The sequence below is a fragment of the Dama dama genome, chromosome 20, assembly GCF_033118175.1.
Source record: "Dama dama isolate Ldn47 chromosome 20, ASM3311817v1, whole genome shotgun sequence".
Lineage (NCBI taxonomy): Eukaryota > Metazoa > Chordata > Mammalia > Artiodactyla > Cervidae > Dama > Dama dama.
In genome coordinates this window covers 35238332-35257211 of record NC_083700.1, presented here as the reverse complement: position 1 = coordinate 35257211, position 18880 = coordinate 35238332, and the positions used below count along the sequence as shown (strand labels likewise).

General features: G+C 42.8%; 1 protein-coding gene across 1 annotated transcript in view; it reads right to left on the bottom strand.

Moving 5' to 3' along the window:
- AKNAD1 (AKNA domain containing 1) overlaps positions 1-18880 on the bottom strand; it is a 50465-nt gene that overhangs the window by 3651 nt on the left and 27934 nt on the right. The window contains exons 7-11 of the mRNA XM_061119967.1: positions 18180-18336; positions 10206-10291; positions 4946-5043; positions 1748-1801; positions 1448-1552 (exon numbers count right to left, since the gene is read on the bottom strand). Coding sequence (XP_060975950.1) covers positions 1448-1552; positions 1748-1801; positions 4946-5043; positions 10206-10291; positions 18180-18336 — 500 coding nt within the window. The remainder of the gene's footprint in view (positions 1-1447; positions 1553-1747; positions 1802-4945; positions 5044-10205; positions 10292-18179; positions 18337-18880) is intronic.

Here is an 18880-nt window from a genome sequence, read left to right as displayed (position 1 = left end):
TCCACTGGTCTCTAGTATCTTGGCTTTACTCCCTCTCAGGAGGGTCCCACTTGACAAGGGGACAGGGAGGGATCGTCCCTCAGACATGGAAGGCAAGGCAGGTGCCAGAAAGTCCAAATTTCATTTAGTCACGCTACACCCTGACTTATTTGTCATGACAAACAGTGGTACTAATGATCTCAGTCTTAATTCCTTGGTCATCTCATTCTTTATTTGAAACATAGAATTAGAAAGGGTCATAGAGTCATCTGGTCCCATTCTCATTCAGTCTACATATTTACAACATCCTGGCAAAGTACAGTGTATCTCAGTCTGCAGGTGGGACTCACAGCCTCCTGCAACAGCCTGCTCCATCTTCTGTCCATTCGGGAGGGCGTCTCTAACACTGAACAAAAGACGCCTCCCTGAGACTCCTACTCTCTTGGCCACTGTACATTTACTAATGGCATTCAAGATTACTTTTCAAACGACTCAATTGCTTTCCTCATTCATATATTAGAATGAGAAGTCTCATGTGCTGTTGACCCCCAAAACCAAGGAGATAGTAAAGAAATGTGCCTGTTGCTTCTGTGGAGTCTGAGGGACCGTCACCTCGACAGAACACGTCCAGTTGGAGGATTGGGCAGCTGGGGGTGGGTAGGGGAGACAGCTGAGGTCAGTCTGGTAACACAATTCTTTAGTCTTGGGCATTGCAACTGTGAAAGGTCAGAAACATTCTCTCTGGTGCCCTGGCCCCAGCAATGGAGAGAAAGAGCTTTGCAGGTATGAACTCACCCATGAGGAAAGGATGTGGAGAACCAGACCCGGTGGTTGTTCAGAAGCAAGACAAGGGTGTTCCCGCCCCACTTGGTGTTCCCTTAGTCCACTGTTCTCTTAGCACTTAACCACATTTTGCCATGAACTTTCCTAAATAGGGTATGAGTTCCTTTCTTTCAACAGGTTGTAAACTCCTTGAGAGGAGGTAGCCATTGTCTTATTCATCTTTATAAATAAATGTTTGTGGGATTTTAGGTATTTCCAAAGGCAGCAAAATTTTGCATTGAAATTAGCAACATGATATTTAAGGAGTGTAAAAATAGTCTATTTCTTTACATACTGACTTTTACTGGGGATATATTTAAAGCTTTTTCCCCTTCTGAATAATAACAATAATAGTGGCAGTTAGTCATTTGTTCATCAAATATTTATGACTTGTTGCCATATTACACTGGTATAGCACTTCGTAACTTTCAAAGTCCTTTATTGCTAGGACTGCATATCTACCAGCCCAGCCCCTTGCCATCCAGGTGTCGGGCTGGATGTGGAAGTGTCAGATGAGTGCTAGAGACCTGGCAGCAGACTCAGCAGGTGCCCAGCATATGGTAACAGTGGCCAGTGTGATATGCGTCTCCCACAGAGGGAGTCTAGGTTGTTTACAAAGGTGGGATCATGCAGGAGATGTACTTACTAGGTGAAGAATTATTTTCATTTAAATAGTGGAGCCGAGCAAAAGCACTTCTTTCTCTATGATTAAAGAAATTCTGTCCTGGGGTGTTGTATCTATAATGAAAATCTGAAAAGAAAAGATTAAAAATGCAACTCATTGCCTGCAAACAACCATTGTACTCACTTGCGCACAGACAACCAGATACAGCCTGTTTTTGTTTTTTTTTTCCTGAGGTGGCCCAGTCGCTTTCACCTTTAGGTGATTCTTTACTGCAGCCTCTCTGGGAGTTATGAATCTTAGTGCCACAGTTCTCACACTTACTACTCTGCAGTCCAATCCGAGATGCACAACAGCAGCTGTGTCCTGTATCAGAACCTGAAAAAGCCCAAGTTATGCAAAGAAGTATGAGGCTTTTATTATTATAATACTAAAATGTGCTTTGGACAGTAGAGCTCTGATCATACAAAGTATGCATTAGCCCCAGAGTGTTCAATTTTGCCAAGGGGAAATTTATCACACAGGTTGCCAGCCTAGGGGTGATATTTGGGACACCCTCCCTCCCTTATGACGACTGAGAGATGTTTTGATAAGTAACAATTCTGATAGGAAAGTCTCAAGATTTGCCCAGCACATGTAGGTGTTTAGTAAAGGTCTTCTGAATGGATGGATCTGTGAAAATTTGGCCCATTGATATGAGACCATCTTGCATTTGTAATTATTTCTCAAGATTTGCCCTGATACATCCACATTTTCTTCTCAGACCCTACAGTGGCCAAGAGCTTATTATCCAGGCAACTGGAAAGATGGTTTTCCTCTACAACACATTCATAAATCCATATGGGAACTTGAATCATAGCTTTGCCCTCATTAGAACCACAGAGAGGCTAGCAGTAGAGAGCACTTGTATCCGGTGCAGGTCTGGGTCTTGTTCAGCAGGCTGTGGGCAGTGGCGCTCTCCAGTAAGGCCAGAGCATGGGAGCCTGGGCCCGGCAGGTGAGTATGCCACACTTGGGTGTCCAAGCAACATCTCAGTTCCAGCAGAGAAGGGGTTGGGGGACAAAACTTTTGCCAGTGCTATTAATACCTGCCTTGCTGCATTCATGGTTACATTCATTATAACATTATCTACCAAAGTGTAAATCACAAATGGAGTGAGCTCTAGGAAGGTTTTTTTCCTTCCCAAGTCTCAGACAGTAGTCACTGAATGCCTTCTAATTCAGAACTCAAGGAAATTACAAATAGGGGAAGAAAGATGTACACCCTGGGCTGGTTGTGTTGTACAAGGGAAAGAACATAGGCCTGAGTTTGAAGCCTGATTCTGCCTGAAGTACTGACTGTGATGGTTGATAATATGTCACAAACTCTAACATGCTCCTCAAAGGATAGAACCTAATTCCTCTCTCAGTTGTGGTTGGATTTAGTGACTTGCTTTTAACAAATAGAATAAGGTGGTAATGATGGTGTATAACTTCTAAAACCAGGTTGTAAGAGTCATTGAAACTTCCATCTCAGTCTTTCTGTTGGATCACTTGCCTGCAGGAAGGAGGCTACCAGATCATAATGACATTCAAACAGCCTACTGGCCCACCTGGAGAGGAACTGAGACCCCCCCCTGGCCAATGGCCATGTGTGGGAACAACCTTAGACGCAGATTCTCTAGCCCCAGTAAAGCCTTCAGATGATGGAAGTACTGGCCAACATCATGACTGCAGCCTCACGCGAGACCTTGAGCCTGAACCACCCAGCTAAATGGCTCCCAAATTCCTGGCCCACAGAAACAGTGAGATAGCAAATGTTTGTTGTTTTGAGTCATTAAGTTTTGGGATACATTGTTACACAGCAATAAATAATACACCAGGCTCTTTGACCCTGGCAAGTTGCTTAATTCCTACTTATCTATACAATAAAGACAGTAATTCCTACCTTTTAGGGTATTATGCTAGTTAAGTGATATATACTATACGTCAACAATTCTCAAATTTTTGATTTCCGAACCCTCTTACACTCTTAAAATTGAGGACCCTAAAGAGTTTTTGTTTATTCTAGTTTTGATAGCTCAAATGCTATAATGCAGGAGACCCAGGTTCGATTCCTGTGTCAGGAAGATGCCCTGGAGAAGGGAATGGCTACTCCTTCCAGTATTCTTACCTAGAGAATCCCATGGAGGGAGGAGCCTGGCAGGCTACAGTCAATGGGGTCAGACACATTGAGTGACTAACATTTTCATATATCATAATATGTGGCGTTTTTCATACCTGCACTAAAAGTCTATCTTCTTCTTGCACTGGAGAACTGTCATACAACATTCAGTTGGTTGAACATGGATTAGTAGAGAAGTATTTATTTATAAATTTCAAGTCACTTTTACTCTGTAGAATCATTTAGATTTTCCTAAGACTGAATGAGCAGTCCCAAGGGTTATTTTTTTAGAATTTTAAATTGAGAAATTTTTTAAAATACTTTAAAAACAATAATCATTTCATGTTCACAAAATAACATTTTTTATGAAAAATAACTATTTAGAAAATTTTATTTCTAAATTTATTTATTTATTTAGAAATTTTATTTCTCAGTGACCAATGAGAAGAATGGCAGTGTTTTGTGTCTTGGCAAATACCTAGAATATCTAGCTTAACTGAAGGCAGCCGGCTTCCACAGGTGTGTCTCCATTCAACCTGTTGCAATATTGTTGCAATATTGTTCTTTCAGGGAAAAGAGAGGAACTCAGCCCTCCAGGGGTCCTTTGACCACATTTTGAAAATCTCTGCTTGGTTGTGGTGTATAGAGTAAGTGTTCAGTCAGTGAAACCTATTATTATTATTATTATTATCATTATTAGAAAATGTGCCTTCTACAGAGAAGAAATAGAGCTACATGTGACAGAGTAGGAATAATACTGAGTTGAAGGAAAGGCTCTTGGCTATCAGACTATGGGAACGTAAGCAAGCCTGGTTAGTTCTCTGGCCCCCCGTTTCCTCCTGTATAAACTGGGTAGATTAGGCTCGGGTGCTGATTTTCTCCCTCAGAGCTGCCTAAGCTACAGGCCTAAGCCCTCTTCATCCAGGGCAGTCCTGCCAGCGATTGTGTTCCTGCTTAAACTATCTTTGGAGAAAGGTCTCTATGACTAAAAATCACTGAATTCCATGCACTGGTGCTCTCTGGGTCTCCTCTCCACTCCTTCTGCTCCTATGAGATGTACGTGGACAAGCCCTCAGCAGCTCCCGTGTGGGTGAGCGCCTCAGGTGCAGATTCTGGTTCATGCTGGGGGCTGCCACACAGAACTGAGACCACCTCATGACTGAGTCACGGAGCCCTGCGAGTCCAGGCAGAGACAGGTGTGGGCACTTTGACCCTGCTTGACCACATCTCACCTGAATCAATTTATTACTCATTCTTTACATTTTGCAAAAACAAAAATTAACATGCAACACCCTAGTCTAGCAGGTGTTCTGCCCATAGTGAGCAAAACCCAAAGAGGGACCAAAACCATGACGACTGCCCTTAGGTGCCTCAACTTACCGAGAACTGAGTCTGGGTGCAGCACCTTGTCTTGAATGGCAATAGGAAACCTTCCACAGTCAATTCCTCTGTGATCTTTTTTCCCTGTTTTTTGCTTCCTAAAAAAGATGCATAAGATTCCATAAACATTTAGCACACTGCTAATGGCAGTGAAGGAATTGGTAAAAGTGAAACGTGAAATTTCTTAGGTCAGAGCCAGCCACAATGGAGGACGTATGCCATTCTTGACACAGCCAACCCTCAACCCTCTGCCTGCCTGTTTGAGCGCTTTCCTGATGAGAAGGTGCACCCAGCACAATCTGGCCTGGTGAGAACATGTACGTGTGTGTATATTAGACACTCAGTCGTATCTGGCTCTTTGCAACCCCACGGACTATAGCCTGCCAGGCTCCTCTGTTCATGGAGTTCTCCAGGCAAGAATACTGGAATGGACAGCCATTCCCTTCTCTAGGGGATCTTCCCGACCCAGGTCTCTCACATTGCAAGTGGATTCTTTACTGTCTGAGCCACCAAGGAAGCCCAAGAACATGTATACCAAACATTAAATCTGTTTTGTTTCCTGAGGATAATATCTAGTCATCATATATACATACACAATTAGAAATATGAAATACAGAATTATAAAACCTAGAGTTTTCTTCATATTCATGCTTCAAATTCAGTTCTTATCAGGAGAAGAAGCTATGCTACCTGTTGGTACCAGATCACATGACTTTGTATCCAAAAGTACAAGCTGAGAGATCCAAAAAAGTCCTGGATTTTGTTCTGTGCCTCTGGTGACTCAGTGGTAAAGAATCCGCCTGACAATGCAAGAGACTCAGGTTCAATCCCTGGGTCAGGAAGATCCTGTGGAGAAGGAAATGGCAACCCACTCCAGTAATCTTACCTGGGAAATTCTGTAGCTAGAGAAGCCTAGTGGGCTACAGTCCATGGGGTCACATAGAGTTGAACATGACTTAGTGACTAAATGACAAATATGGGGTTAAAGGCTATGAGACCATTGTTGTTCAGTCACTTGGTTGTGTCCAACTCTTTGTGACCCCATGGCCTGCAGCATCCCAGCACGCCAGGTTTCCCAGTCTTTCACCATCTCCTGGAGCTTGCTCAAACCTATGTCCATTGAGTCAGTGATGCCATCCAATCATCTCATCCTCTGTCATCCCCTTCTCCTCCTGCCCTCAATCTTTCCCAGCATCAGGGTCTTTTCCAATGAGTCAGCTCTTCCTATCAGGTGGCCAAAGTATTGGAGCTTCAGCTTCAGAATCAGTCCTTCCAATGAATATGCAGGATTGATTTCCTTTGGGACTGACTCGTTTGATCTCCTTGCAGTCCAAGGGACTTTCAAGAGTCTTCTCCAACACCACAGTTCAAAAGCATCAATTCTTCAGCATTCAACCTTCTTTATGGTCCAACTCTCACATCCATACATGACTACTGGAAAAACCATAGCTTTGACAAGACAGACCTTTGTTGGCAAAGTAATGTCTCTGCTTTTTTAATATGCAGTCTAGGTTGGTCATAGCTTTTCTTCCAAGGAGCAAGCATCTTTTAATTTCATGGCTGCGGTCACCATCTGCAGTGATTTTGGAGCCCAAGAAAATAAAATCTCTCACTATTTCCATTGTTTCCCCATCTATTTGCCATGAAGTGATGGGACCAGATGCCATGATCTTAGTTTTTTGAATGTTGAGTTTTAAGCCAGCTTTTTCACTCTCCTCTTTCACCTTCATCAAGAGGCTCTTTAATTCCTCTTCACTTTCTGCCATAAGGGTGCCATAAAGATGGTGAGGTTATTGATATTTCTCCCTGCAATCTTGATTCCAGCTTGTGCTTCATCCAGCCTGGCATTTCTCATGATATACTCTGCACAGAATTAAATAAGCAGGGTGACAATATACAGCCTTGACATATTCGTTTCCCAATTTGGAACCAGTCCAATTGTTCCAGTTCCAACAGTTCTAGCCGTTGCTTCTTGACCTGCATACAGATTTCTCAGGAGGCAGGTAAGGCAGGTCTGGTATTTCCATCTCTTTAAGAATTTTCCACAGTTCGTTGTGATCCACACAGTCAAAGGCTTTAGTGTAGTCAGTGAAGCAGATGTTTTTCTGGAATTCTCTTGCTTTTTCTATGATCCAGTCAAAGTTGGCAATTTGATCTCTGATTCCTCTACCTTTTCTATATCAAACTTGTACTGGAAGTTCTCAGTTCACATACTATTGAAACCTAGCTTGAAGGATTTTGAGCATTACCTTATTAGCATTTGAAATGAGTGCAATTGTGTGGTAGTCTGAACATTCTTTGGCATTGCCTTTCTTTGGGATTGGAATGAAAACTGACCTTTTCCAGTCTTGTGGCCACTGCCAAGTTTTCCAAATTTGCTGGCATATTGAATGCAGCGCTTTAACAGCATCATCTTTTAGGACTTGAAATAGCTCAGCTGGAATTCCATCACCTCCGGTAGCTTTGTTCATAGTGATGCTTTGTTTGTAGAGACCATGTGGGGTTCATTTTTAGTGATGTAAGGCCACCAGGGGGCATCAGAAAGATGCCCTATGGTGATCATACTGGGACAATTCCCCCGAGCCATCTGTAGCTTCAGTCTCCCTCCTTCACAGAAACTCTAACTCTTTGAAACGGATTTTAGTTGATAAAAATTCTTAAGAAAGTTCTAGCTCAACCCCTAGGATACTGTAATACACCCCTAGGGAACATAGCTCATTCTTAGTGTGGAGGGCTCCGTGCCCAAGATATCCTGGACATAGCCAGTGAGTCAGGAATGAGACTGATTCCTGGAAATCGGGTTTGAGCCTCAGGCCTTGCTTGCAAATGCAGGCTCGTCCAACTGTTCCCGGGCCTGCTGCCGGCGGACTCCGACCCTGCTTGGAGTCTGTGAGGCTAGGGACTGAGAGCCAGGCACTTTCCTGCTTCTTGGAAAAACATGCTCTCCTCCTGAGTCACATATTTTCTCACCTTATTTTCTGTCTCCACCCTCCTCCTCTGGGGCATGTGAACATCTGCTCTCCAAAGTGGAAGACTTGGATTGCTCTCAAGTGAGCTCAGTCTAATACACGACTTTCTTTTTCTGCCTCTCTGAAACTTCTTTGTGCACTAAAATCTTCTTGCCAAACAGCTAAGGGAAGCTCTATTTGAGAAGACCGTTTTTCAGCAAGACAAAGTAGCTGACATGTAAATCCAAAATCGCTTAAATCCAAAATTCTGCACCAGACATAAAGAGATAAACATTTTACATGTAGCATAATTGTTATTTATCTGTATGTATATAAATATCCTTCAAACAGTATGTGCACCAGTAGGCTAAATAAAGAATACATCCCATCTGAGAGAACTCTAATCTTCTAAAAGAGTAAAGAGTCTATACAGTCTTCTGTTCAATTAATTCCTAAAGGATGATGTAGTTTACCAAGATTTCAAATGATAAATCATGCCTATCGCCAGCAGTAGATTTACTGTTAGATCTGATTTTACACTTGGTTGTGTTTTACCTTCTAACTTGTTTGTTATAAAAGAGAAAAATGTAGTCTGGAACACTGGTCCCTGTATTGGTACTTAAGTGGTTCTGTGAGGTCTAGACTATAAATTTGGTAGAGAAATATCTAGTACTTTGAACGCTTAATCAGAATGTTTTTTAAATGTCAAACTATTTTTTTATTATATTTGTTTTTCTTATTGTTGTTTAGTTGCTAAGTCATGTCCGACTCTGTGACCCCACGGACTGTAGTCCACCAGCCTCCTCTATCCATGGGATTTCCCAGGCAAGAATACTGGAGTGGGTTGCCACTTTTCCAGGGGATTTTCCCAGTCCAGGAATCAAACCTGCATCTCCTGCATTGGCAGGTGGATTCTTTACCACTGAGCCACCAGGAAAGCCCTTTAATATAGTTACTAAAACCTAAAAAAAAAAAAAAAAAATCCTGAAAACCTAGATTTTAATTCAATAAATAAAAATAGTGAGCCCGGGTTGACTGAGAGGGTTGGCATTATTCATGGCCCTACTATCCCTGAGAGTCAAAGCTGATGGTTTATTAGAGTGATGGTCCACACCAGATGACACATGGCGATTTTTTAGGGGGTGGAAACTCAATAGAACCCTGATGACAAGTACCTATTCCCATGCTGGAATGCTTTCTAACAGGAAGCTGCAGTCTTTCAGACCTTGTCATCTGCCTTTATTAGCGTACATTACATACACATAATTGTGGTGGCCAAACTGCCTCTCCCTCCTTGACTTTCAGCCTTTCTAAGGCCAAGCTTTGGCCTCAGTCCACCGCACCTTGGGAGCTTGGAGGAGGCACATCTGGCTGATTGATAGGAGCTTCAAATAAATGATTCTGAATCCATGTGGACTAACAGTTGACCTAAGAGTGTTTCAAACCCACAAAGGGTTTGTCCCTAGGATTTCACATCTACACTTTTTTTTACCCAGTTTACAGCTTGTCACCTCTGGATGATTTCTTGCTGAGGGATGGGGGAGAAGTAAACCCTGAGAGGTGGGATTAGGCTTATTTCTGGTGGGATTGGGGGACAGAGGTGAAACCCAATAGGGAAGATTTTTCACTCATTGTGAGGGGAGAGTAGTGAGGGTGGGAGCTGGTACAGTTGTGTATAATAATCTCCCAGGCGGGCAAGGTTCAAAGGGAGCCTTCAGGCCAAACCACGCTCCACATGCTGTAGTTGTGATTCTTAACCAAGGGGTCTATCAGAGTCAGGGGAAATTTAAAAGAAATATTCCCACAAGGGCTCCACCCGGGGAAGGCTAATACAGTAGGTCGGGGGCTGAGACATGTGCATTATTTTCAAGTCCCCTGGTAAGGTTGAGGGCTTCCCAGGTGATGAAGTGGTAAAGAATCCACCTGCCAATGCAAGAGATGCGGGTTCGATCCCTGGATCAGGAAGATCCCCAGGAGAAGGAAATGGCTACCCACTCCAGTATTCTTGCCTGGAGAATCCCATGGACAGAGGAGCCTGGCGGGCTACAGCCCATGGGGTCACAAAGAATCGGCCACGACTGATGCATCTGAGCGCGCCGGTAAGACTGAAGCTCTCCCCAGGTGAGGGCCACTGCTAAAGGATTTGTCAGTTGAGAGAGGGCGGTCTCTGTGTTCAGCCCTGAGGTCTGTGATTCTGTACCTTGGCTGGTGGCTGCTGGTCGTTCCGCGAGTTGATGCCCACCCTCACTGGAGTTATTATCCCAGGACAGGCTCCCACCCACCCTGGGAATTTAGCAGCTGGGAACCCTCACCACTGAAGTAGGCGGAGGCAGAAGGCACAGCTTGCACTGGTCGTCTCTGCACGGTCCTGCCTCCCCGAGGCGGTGCTGGGCTTCTCCTGCACCAGAAAACACACACAGATGTGGATACGACCAAGGATTTGACTCACCCCTCGGCTGCCTGGGCGGAGCCTAGCACGCGTGCGGACTCCGCCAGACTCACCATCTCAGGACGCCTCAGCTCTGCTTTCTGGCTTGGGCGGGGGTTGGGGGGTGCGGTTTCTGTTCTGTAATGGCCTAGGGCTTACAGAAAGGAAGATTCCACCCCGCCTTGACTTCCTTCCTTCTCCAGACATTTAAAAGTCTAGTTTACAGATGACAGAACACTCCCCCACCCCCACCCCCCCCACCCCCGCCTTTTTCTCGTTCCCTTAGTTTCGAATTACCCCAAGCTCCACTAGAGGATGGAGAGACTGAGGATGGTTTTTAAATCCTTCAGTCTAATCACTGTTCAGCAGAGTCTAAAAGCCTTTCCAAAGCACTGTATTCAACTGTGAATTAAAACAAGGTTTACAGACTGTCTAGAGGCCTAAGTTATTGTTTATATGTCCCTGTTTAACACACACCCAAAAGTCACCCTATGGAACTGAAAGGGCTGACACCACCCTTGCTATGGTTTTACCCTTTGTGTAAACAAAAAAATAAACACTTTTCTCACCATTATAAACAATGGTGAGAAAGAAGCATCATTGTACAGATAGCTTTTTCCATATTTTGAATTGCTTCCTTAGGAAGTGTCTGGGTCAAAGGTTGCGCACGTGTTTGTGTGATGATACATGTGGCCTGATTGCTTTCCACCAAAGCTGCACAAACTGCATGCTGCCAACAACATGCGCAGCTTGCTTGGCCACACCTTCCTCTGCATCAGGAATTATCTCTTAAAAATGTTCTTGTTAACTTAAAAAGTAGGGGTGGCTCCTTGTGTTATTAACATTTTGTCTTGTTAAAGGAGATAAATGTTTCCCCATATGCTTATTTATTGGTCGTATTCCCTACTTGTGACTTTTAGTTATTTTTTTTATCGATCAATTTTTTGGAGGGTTTCAGTGTTTTCTTATTAGTAAAAATATGTGTTAATCGTTCCGTGTGCCAGGTGCCTCTCATATCGTCTCCTTTATCCCTTCCCACCATCCTGGCAGGTTGTCCCCATTTTAGTGGTGAATAATCTGAGACTCAGAGAGTTTAAGCTGCTTGTCAGGGTCACACAGAGTGAGTGACCTAGCTGGCATCTGAGCCCTTCCCATATACTTGTGTCATTAACCACACATCCATGGCTCTTTTGTACCTGTGTCAGAGCAACTTTGTATGATAAAGATCTCAATAGTGAGCACTGTTTGCTCTGAGTGTTTTCGAGGTTGTCCGCCTTAAAAACATTGACTGTAGTTTTGCAAACATTAGTTGAAATGTTGATGCTGTCAAAGAGGTGGTAGAAATAGCCAAGAAACATATAAAAATGGGTAAATTTTACAAACAGTCAAGAAATACAGATTAGCACAATATCAGTTTTCACTTAGCACTTCAGCGAAGGTTGGAAAGAAAAAGCAGATGCTCTGGTTTGGCTCAGGCTGAAGGCACCTTCATTCTCAAGCACTGCCGTGACCACCACCTTGCTAAAGGCCAGTTTATCAAATTTTCACTGTGTACCCTTTGAATCATCATCTGCAATCCTCGATTTTTATCCAAAGGAACTAGTCAACTCGGGCCAAATGTTTCCATGTTAAATGATTTTACTGAAGCAGTGTTTATCCTATCAAAGAACTGGAAACAATTGAATGTCCATCAATAAGAGATTGGTTTAATAAGTCGGGGTCTACCCATACAGTGAAATACAATGCAGTGCTTAAAAATGCAGCTGTAGGTTTATTCAATAGCAGTTGAGAGGCCCCCAATATAATGTTAAATGAGAAAAAGTGTATTCTAAAACAATACATGTATGACCCCTCTTTTGCAAAAAGCATGTGTATCAGAGAAAAAAGACCAGACAGATATATGCTAAAACATTGGCAATAGTTTTTCTCCCAGTGAAATATTCCTTTTTATACTTTTCTCTGTTTTCTGATTTTTTTTACTATAAACGCATATAGTTATAATTTTAAAAATAATGAGGCTTTTTTTTTTAACTTCACTTTCCCTCTGTGTTTTCTTTTATCACTTGTAGGCCTACAGGGGATACCCCTGCACTTCACATTTCCCTGGTAACTCAGACAGTAAAGAGTCTGTCTGCAATGCAGGAGACCTGGATTCGATACTGGGTTGGGAAGATCTCCTGGAGGAGAGCATGGCAACCCACTCCAATATTCTTGCCTGGAGAATCCCGTGGACAGAGGAGCCTGGTGGGCTACAGTCCATGGAGTCTCAAAGAGTCGGACACAACTGAGCGACTAACACTTTCACTTTCACTATATTAGAAGAATGTAGAGGGGTGCCCTCTACCTGAGTTGGGACACCTGGGATCCAGTGTCCCCCGTCATTTGTGCTGGACAAGTCTCTTCATCTTTGTAAGCTTTCAACTTTTTTCTCCAAGAAGTCTTTGCAAACAGCAAAGCTCTGAACCAGCAGCATTATTGCCTACAGCTTATTATAACTTTGTCATTATTATTTTAGGCCCAGGGGTTTTTAATCCCAGTATTTCCAATTCCTTTATAATGGAATTATCTCAAAGTGTGTTCCCCAAACCAACAGCATTGGCATCAGCTGGGAGCTTGTTAGAAATGCAGAATTGCAGGCTCACCCCAGACCTACTGAATCAAAGCCAGCGTTGCAGTAAAACCCACAGGTGAGTCCTCGACACGCTGCAGTTGGAGACAACCTCTGATCTAGAACAGGCGCCTCGGGAAGGTTTCTCCTGCATGCGCAGAGTGTTAGCCATGTGGGCAGCTCTCACCAGCACTGACATCCGGGGCACCCATTAAAACGAGAGCTAAGTGACCTTAATTATGCTAATTTCTGAGTCACAGGCAGCCATACTGGGTGGGTAAAAATGCCAAGGCAGTGAGCTGAACGGAGTCAGGACGGGGCTCCTAGATGCTACCCTGGAGCAGAAGACAACCTCATGGCCATTTGCTCTGGTTAGTATGGTTTTTTTGTTTTTTGACAAAGCAGTTTGAATTGTAGAGTCAGTTCTTGAGCCCCACTTTGGGGGATTTTTCGGCTTTTGTTTAGTCTGGTGAAGTCATTGAGGATTTAATTTTAGTACTCCGGGAATGGTGGGAAGGAGTAGCCTGAGGTAAAGTGTGGTGGGGACGTCACGTGACCACTCGCCTTTTTCTCACCCTCCCTCCCCCAGACGCCTTTGTGCAAAGGGTTTCCCGCCAACCTGGGCAGCCAGGCTCCCGTGGAACCCACCGTCCACTTCTCCCTCTTGAACCCTCAGGAGGAGCCCGTCGCTGCGCTCTTTGCTGGGGCTGTGGGGCCAGCTCCTCAGAAGACGGGGCCTCCTGTGGCCATGTGGGGGGGCGTCCTGTACCCTCTCACGCACACGGGCCTGAGAGCCCTGCAGAACGGCTGGAGTGTTCCTTGAGTAACTGCAGAGCTGCAAGAGGACTTGCCCTTAGGGCTGCAGTCCCATAGGAACAGACTCAAATCAGTTCTGTGTCCTTAAGGCATTGTCGCCTCCTGCCTGGAGTCCCTGTCCTCAGACTCCTCACCTAGCTGCCTCCTTCTCACCCCCCAGTACTCAATTCACATCTCACCTCTGACCCTAACCTCCCCCAGTGAGTTACTTTTGGTCATATCCCATCATGACCAAGGTAGCTACACGCAGGTAATGCAGCTACTATGAGCCAGGTCCTGTTTTAAGTACATATATTAACTCACTTAAATATCCTCATTATATCATTAAAATTTCTAAGAAGCTGCCAGGTGAAACCAATGCTGCTAGTCTTGGGACCAACCTTGAGATATTTCATTATAAACGCACTAGAAATACTGGGATTAAAAACCCCTGGATCTAAAATGATAATAACAAAATTATAGCAAACATAATAGTTCTTATGGTTCATACCTTTACAGTTTGCAAAGTCTTTTTGCTGAAAAGGAGTTGAAAGCTTAGGCAGGTATTATTAGCCTCACTTTACACAGGAGGAAACAGGCTCAGAGAGGTTACATAACTTTCTTAAAGTCACAAAGCTGATCAGTGACAGAGCCTGGATTTGAACCCAGACAGTCTGACTTCAGAGTCATAAAAATGCATTATTACTGGCACCTGCATAACACTTTTAACATTCTGTAGTTCCACATTAATTTTATCTGTTCATTGTATGTTGTCCCTCACAGAAATGTAAGCATCTTGACAATAGGTGATTTGTCTATATTATTTATATTGTATCCCCAATACTTAGAAAAGTGCCTAACATTTAGCAATAAATATTTGCTGAATGAATGGGTAATACTAGCAGTAGACTCTCTCTTCAGGGCTATTTATCCCAAAGTTATAGAGTCCTCATCATCTTGCAACAGTTGCTGTAAACTTGGGACCAGTTAATAGCAAACCCAGACCTCATGGAGTGCTGACCAGGAGGCTGGGCTGCCTCACTAGGATCGTTGACACCACGCTGAAGCTAACTTTGGCTCAGGACAAGAGAGAGAACCAGCTGTGAACCTTTGAGATCATTTGTTAAATCCACCCTGGCTCAGAGTTTAGTACTGAGTATTCAATCCATATTGGGCATTCAATTGGATGTTTGGGCTGCAAAGATGGGTACAAAGGTGCAAGACAAATGAGACACAGTTGTATGGGGACACAGAGGCTGGGGCAAAGAATTCTGCCTTGGGGCAGGTGGCTGTGCATCAGGGTCGGGTCATATAAATGGCCTAATTCTGAAGATGAAGCTGGAATGAATGGGATTTTTCCAGGTGGGTAAGTGTTCTGAGGAGGCAAACCTAACTTGTTTGGAAGAGCTAACATTTGTATAATCTTCAACATCCTGTCTGGAATGCAAAAGTAGGAAGTCAAGAGATACCTGGAGTAACAGGCAAATTTGGCCTTGGAGTACAAAATGAAGCAGGGCAAAGGCTAACAGAGTTTTGCCAAGAGAATGCACTGGCCAGAGCAAACACCCTCTTCCAACAACACAAGAGAAGACTCTACACATGGACATCACCAGATGGTCAATACCGAAATCAGATTGATTATATTCTTTGCAGCCAAAGATGGAGAAGCTCTATACAGTCAGCAAAAACAAGAGCAGGAGCTGACTATGGCTCAGATCATGAACTCTGTATTGCAAAATTCAGACTTCAATTGAAGAAAGTAGGGAAAACCACTAGACCATTCAGGTATGACCTAAATCAAATCCCTTATGATTACTTGTAAGGGATTTGACAAACAGATTCAAGGTGGAAGTGACAGATTCAAGGGATTAGATCTGACAGAGTGCCTGAAGAACTATGGATGGAGGTTTGTGACACTGTACAGGAGGAAGTGATCAAGACCATCCCCAAGAAAAAGAAATGCAAAAAGGCAAAATGGTTGTCTGAGGAGGCCTTACAAATAGCTGTGAAAAGAAAAGAAGCTAAAGGCAAAGGAGAAAAGGAAAGATATACCCATTTGAATGCAGAGTTCCAAAGAATAGCAAGGAGAGATAAGAAAAGACTTTCTAAGTGATCAATGCAAAGAAACAGAGGAAAACAATAGAATAGGAAACACTAGAGATCTCTTCAAGGAAATTAGAGCTACCAAAGGAACATTTCATGCAAAGATGGGCACAATAAAGGACAGAAATGGTATGGGCCTAACAGAAGCAGAAGATATTAAGAAGAGGTGGCAAGCATATACAGAAGAACTATACAAAAGAGATCTTAATGGCCCGGATAACAACAATGGGGTGATCACTCACCTAGAACCAGTCATCCTGGAGTGTGAAGTCAAGTGGACCTTAGGAAGCATCTCTACGAACAAAGCTACTGGAGGTGATGGAATTCCAGATGCTGATGATGATGCTGTGAAAGTGTTGCACTCAATATGCCAGCAAATTTACAAAACTTGGCAGTGACCATAGGACTGGAAAAGGTCAGTTTTCATTCCAATCCCAAAGAAAGGCAATGCCAAAGAATGCTCAAACTGCTGCACAATTGTGCTTGTTTCACATGCTAGCAAATTAATGCTCAAAATTCTCCAAGCCAGGCTGCAACAGTATGTGAACCATGAACTTCCAGATGTTCAAGCTAGATTCAGAAAAGGCAGAGGAACCAGAGATCAAACTGCCAACATCCGATGGATCATCAAAAAAGCAAGAGAGTTCCGGAAAAACATCTACTTCTGCTTTATTGACTATACCAAAGACTTTGACTGTGTGAATCACAACAAACTGTGGAAAATTCTGAAAAAGATGAGAATACCAGACCACCTGACCTGCCTCCTGAGAAATCTGTATGCAGGTCAAGAAGCAACAGTTAGAACTGGACATGGAACAACAGACCGGTTCCAAATCAGAAAAGGAGGACGTCAAGGCTGTATATTGTCACCCTGCTTATTTAACTTCTATGCAGAGTACATCATGTGAAATGCCAGGCTGGATGAAACACAAGCTGGAATGGAGATTGCAGGGAGAAATATCAATAACCTCAAATATGCAGATGACATCACCCTTATGGCAGAAAGCGAAGAAGAACTAAAGAGCCTCTTGATGAAGATGAAAGAGGAGAGTGAAAAAGTTGGCTTAAGCTCAACATTTAGAAAACTAAGATCATGGCATCTGGTCCCATCACTTCATGGGAAATAGATGGGGAAACATTGTAGGGAGAGACTTTACTTTTTTGGGCTCCAAAAGCACTGCAGATGGTGACTGCAGCCATGAAATTAAAAGACGCTTGTTCCTTGGAAGAAAGGCCATGGCCAACCTAGACAACATATTAAAAAGCAGAGACATTACTTTGCCAACAAAAGTCTGTCTAGTCAAAGCTATGGTTTTTCCAGTAGTCATGTGTGGATGTGAGAGTTGGACTATAAAGAAAGCTGAGCACTGAAGAATTGATGCTTTTGAACTGTGGTGTGGGAGAAGACTCATGAGAGTCCCTTGGACTGCAAGGAGATCCAACCAGTCCATCCTAAAGGAAATCAGTCCTGAATATTCATTGGAAGGACTGATGTTGAAGCTGAAACTCCAGTACTTCAGCCACCTGTTGCAAAGAACTGACTCATTTGAAAAAACGTTTGGAAAGATTGAGGGCAGGAGGAGAAGGGGATGACAGAGGATGAGATGGTTGGATGGCATCACCGACTTGATGGACATGAGTTTGAGCAAGCTCTGGGGGTTGGTGATGGACAGGGAAGCCTGGTATGCTACAATCCATAGGGTTGCAGAGTCAGACATGACTGAGTAACTGAACTGAACTGAACAACATCCTGTCCTCAACTCTGACTAAAATCTATCCAAGTTTGAATAACATCCACAATCATTCAGATGATTCCATTTGTTGGAATTTTAATTTAGTCTGAAAGTGTCTGATAGTTGAGGTTACAAAAAGAATGGAGAGACAGTGGTGATCAATTTGAATTTGTGATCTTGCAAACATAGACAATCCAAAAGAATTTAATTTGAGCGAAAGAAAATGTAGAAGTGGACTCATGGGAAATAGTTCTTTCAGTGAGTGTGCTATTATGTAACAGGGAGAGTACAAAACTATTAAGAAGAAAAATGATTTCTTCCAGGCACACACAATCTACAAAAATGTTGTTATTCAGAAGAAGTAGTTCTTCAGCAGTTCATCTGTTTAAGCTGCATTGTTACATCCTAAACCAATAAGAAATTTCAAAAACCAACACTTGAAATAGCTTCTAATTTTTAAAATCTGGTTCTACTTTAAACAATGATTCATAGGCCTTTGGAAAGTTAAATTTTCATGAAATGTTAAGATAGAATTCAGTGATTCCATGAATTAGGATTCTATAAATACTTAAAAACCATTTTTCCTGGCATGAAATTAAGCTGTAGGTTGCTGTGTTACCTCATTTGAGGGTGGAGAGGATGTGAATGACAAGTCATCCAGGTTGATTGGAGAATTCACGAGAAGAGAGACAGCTGAAGTACATTTGCTTTTATTAATTTTCTCTTTAAAATCTTTAAGTAGCATCTCGAACTTGAAGATTTCACCTTCTACTTTTCTAGGTAAATATGAACAAACAGGCATCTTATTGGGTATGCAATCCATATTCTTACTAGTAACAACAGTTCTTGAATATATCATTGATTTACATTTTTAACATGGTCTGTCTTCAGATAGGAAGGATGATGAACACGCGCCCTGACAGACATCCTGTTTATAGTTTCACGTCAAAGGCCTGGACTCTCGTTCTGTTTATTTTCTTCTAGTTTTATTGAGATATAATTGACATACAGGACTGGATAAATTTAAGGAGTACAGCATAAAGATTTGACTTTCATCATGAAATAATTATCACGAGTTTAGTGAACATCCATCATCTCATATAGACATAATATTAAAGAAATAAGAAAAAATATTTTGTGTGTGTGATGAGAACTCTTAGGACTTACTCTCGACTTTCATATATAACATACGGAAGTGTGAATTATATTATGTTGTATATTTCTAATTCTTATTTTGTTGTTCATTAGCTGTGTATCCTTGGGCAAATTATTTAATCTTTCTGTGTCTCAACTATGAGATAATACCCTACCTATGTGGAT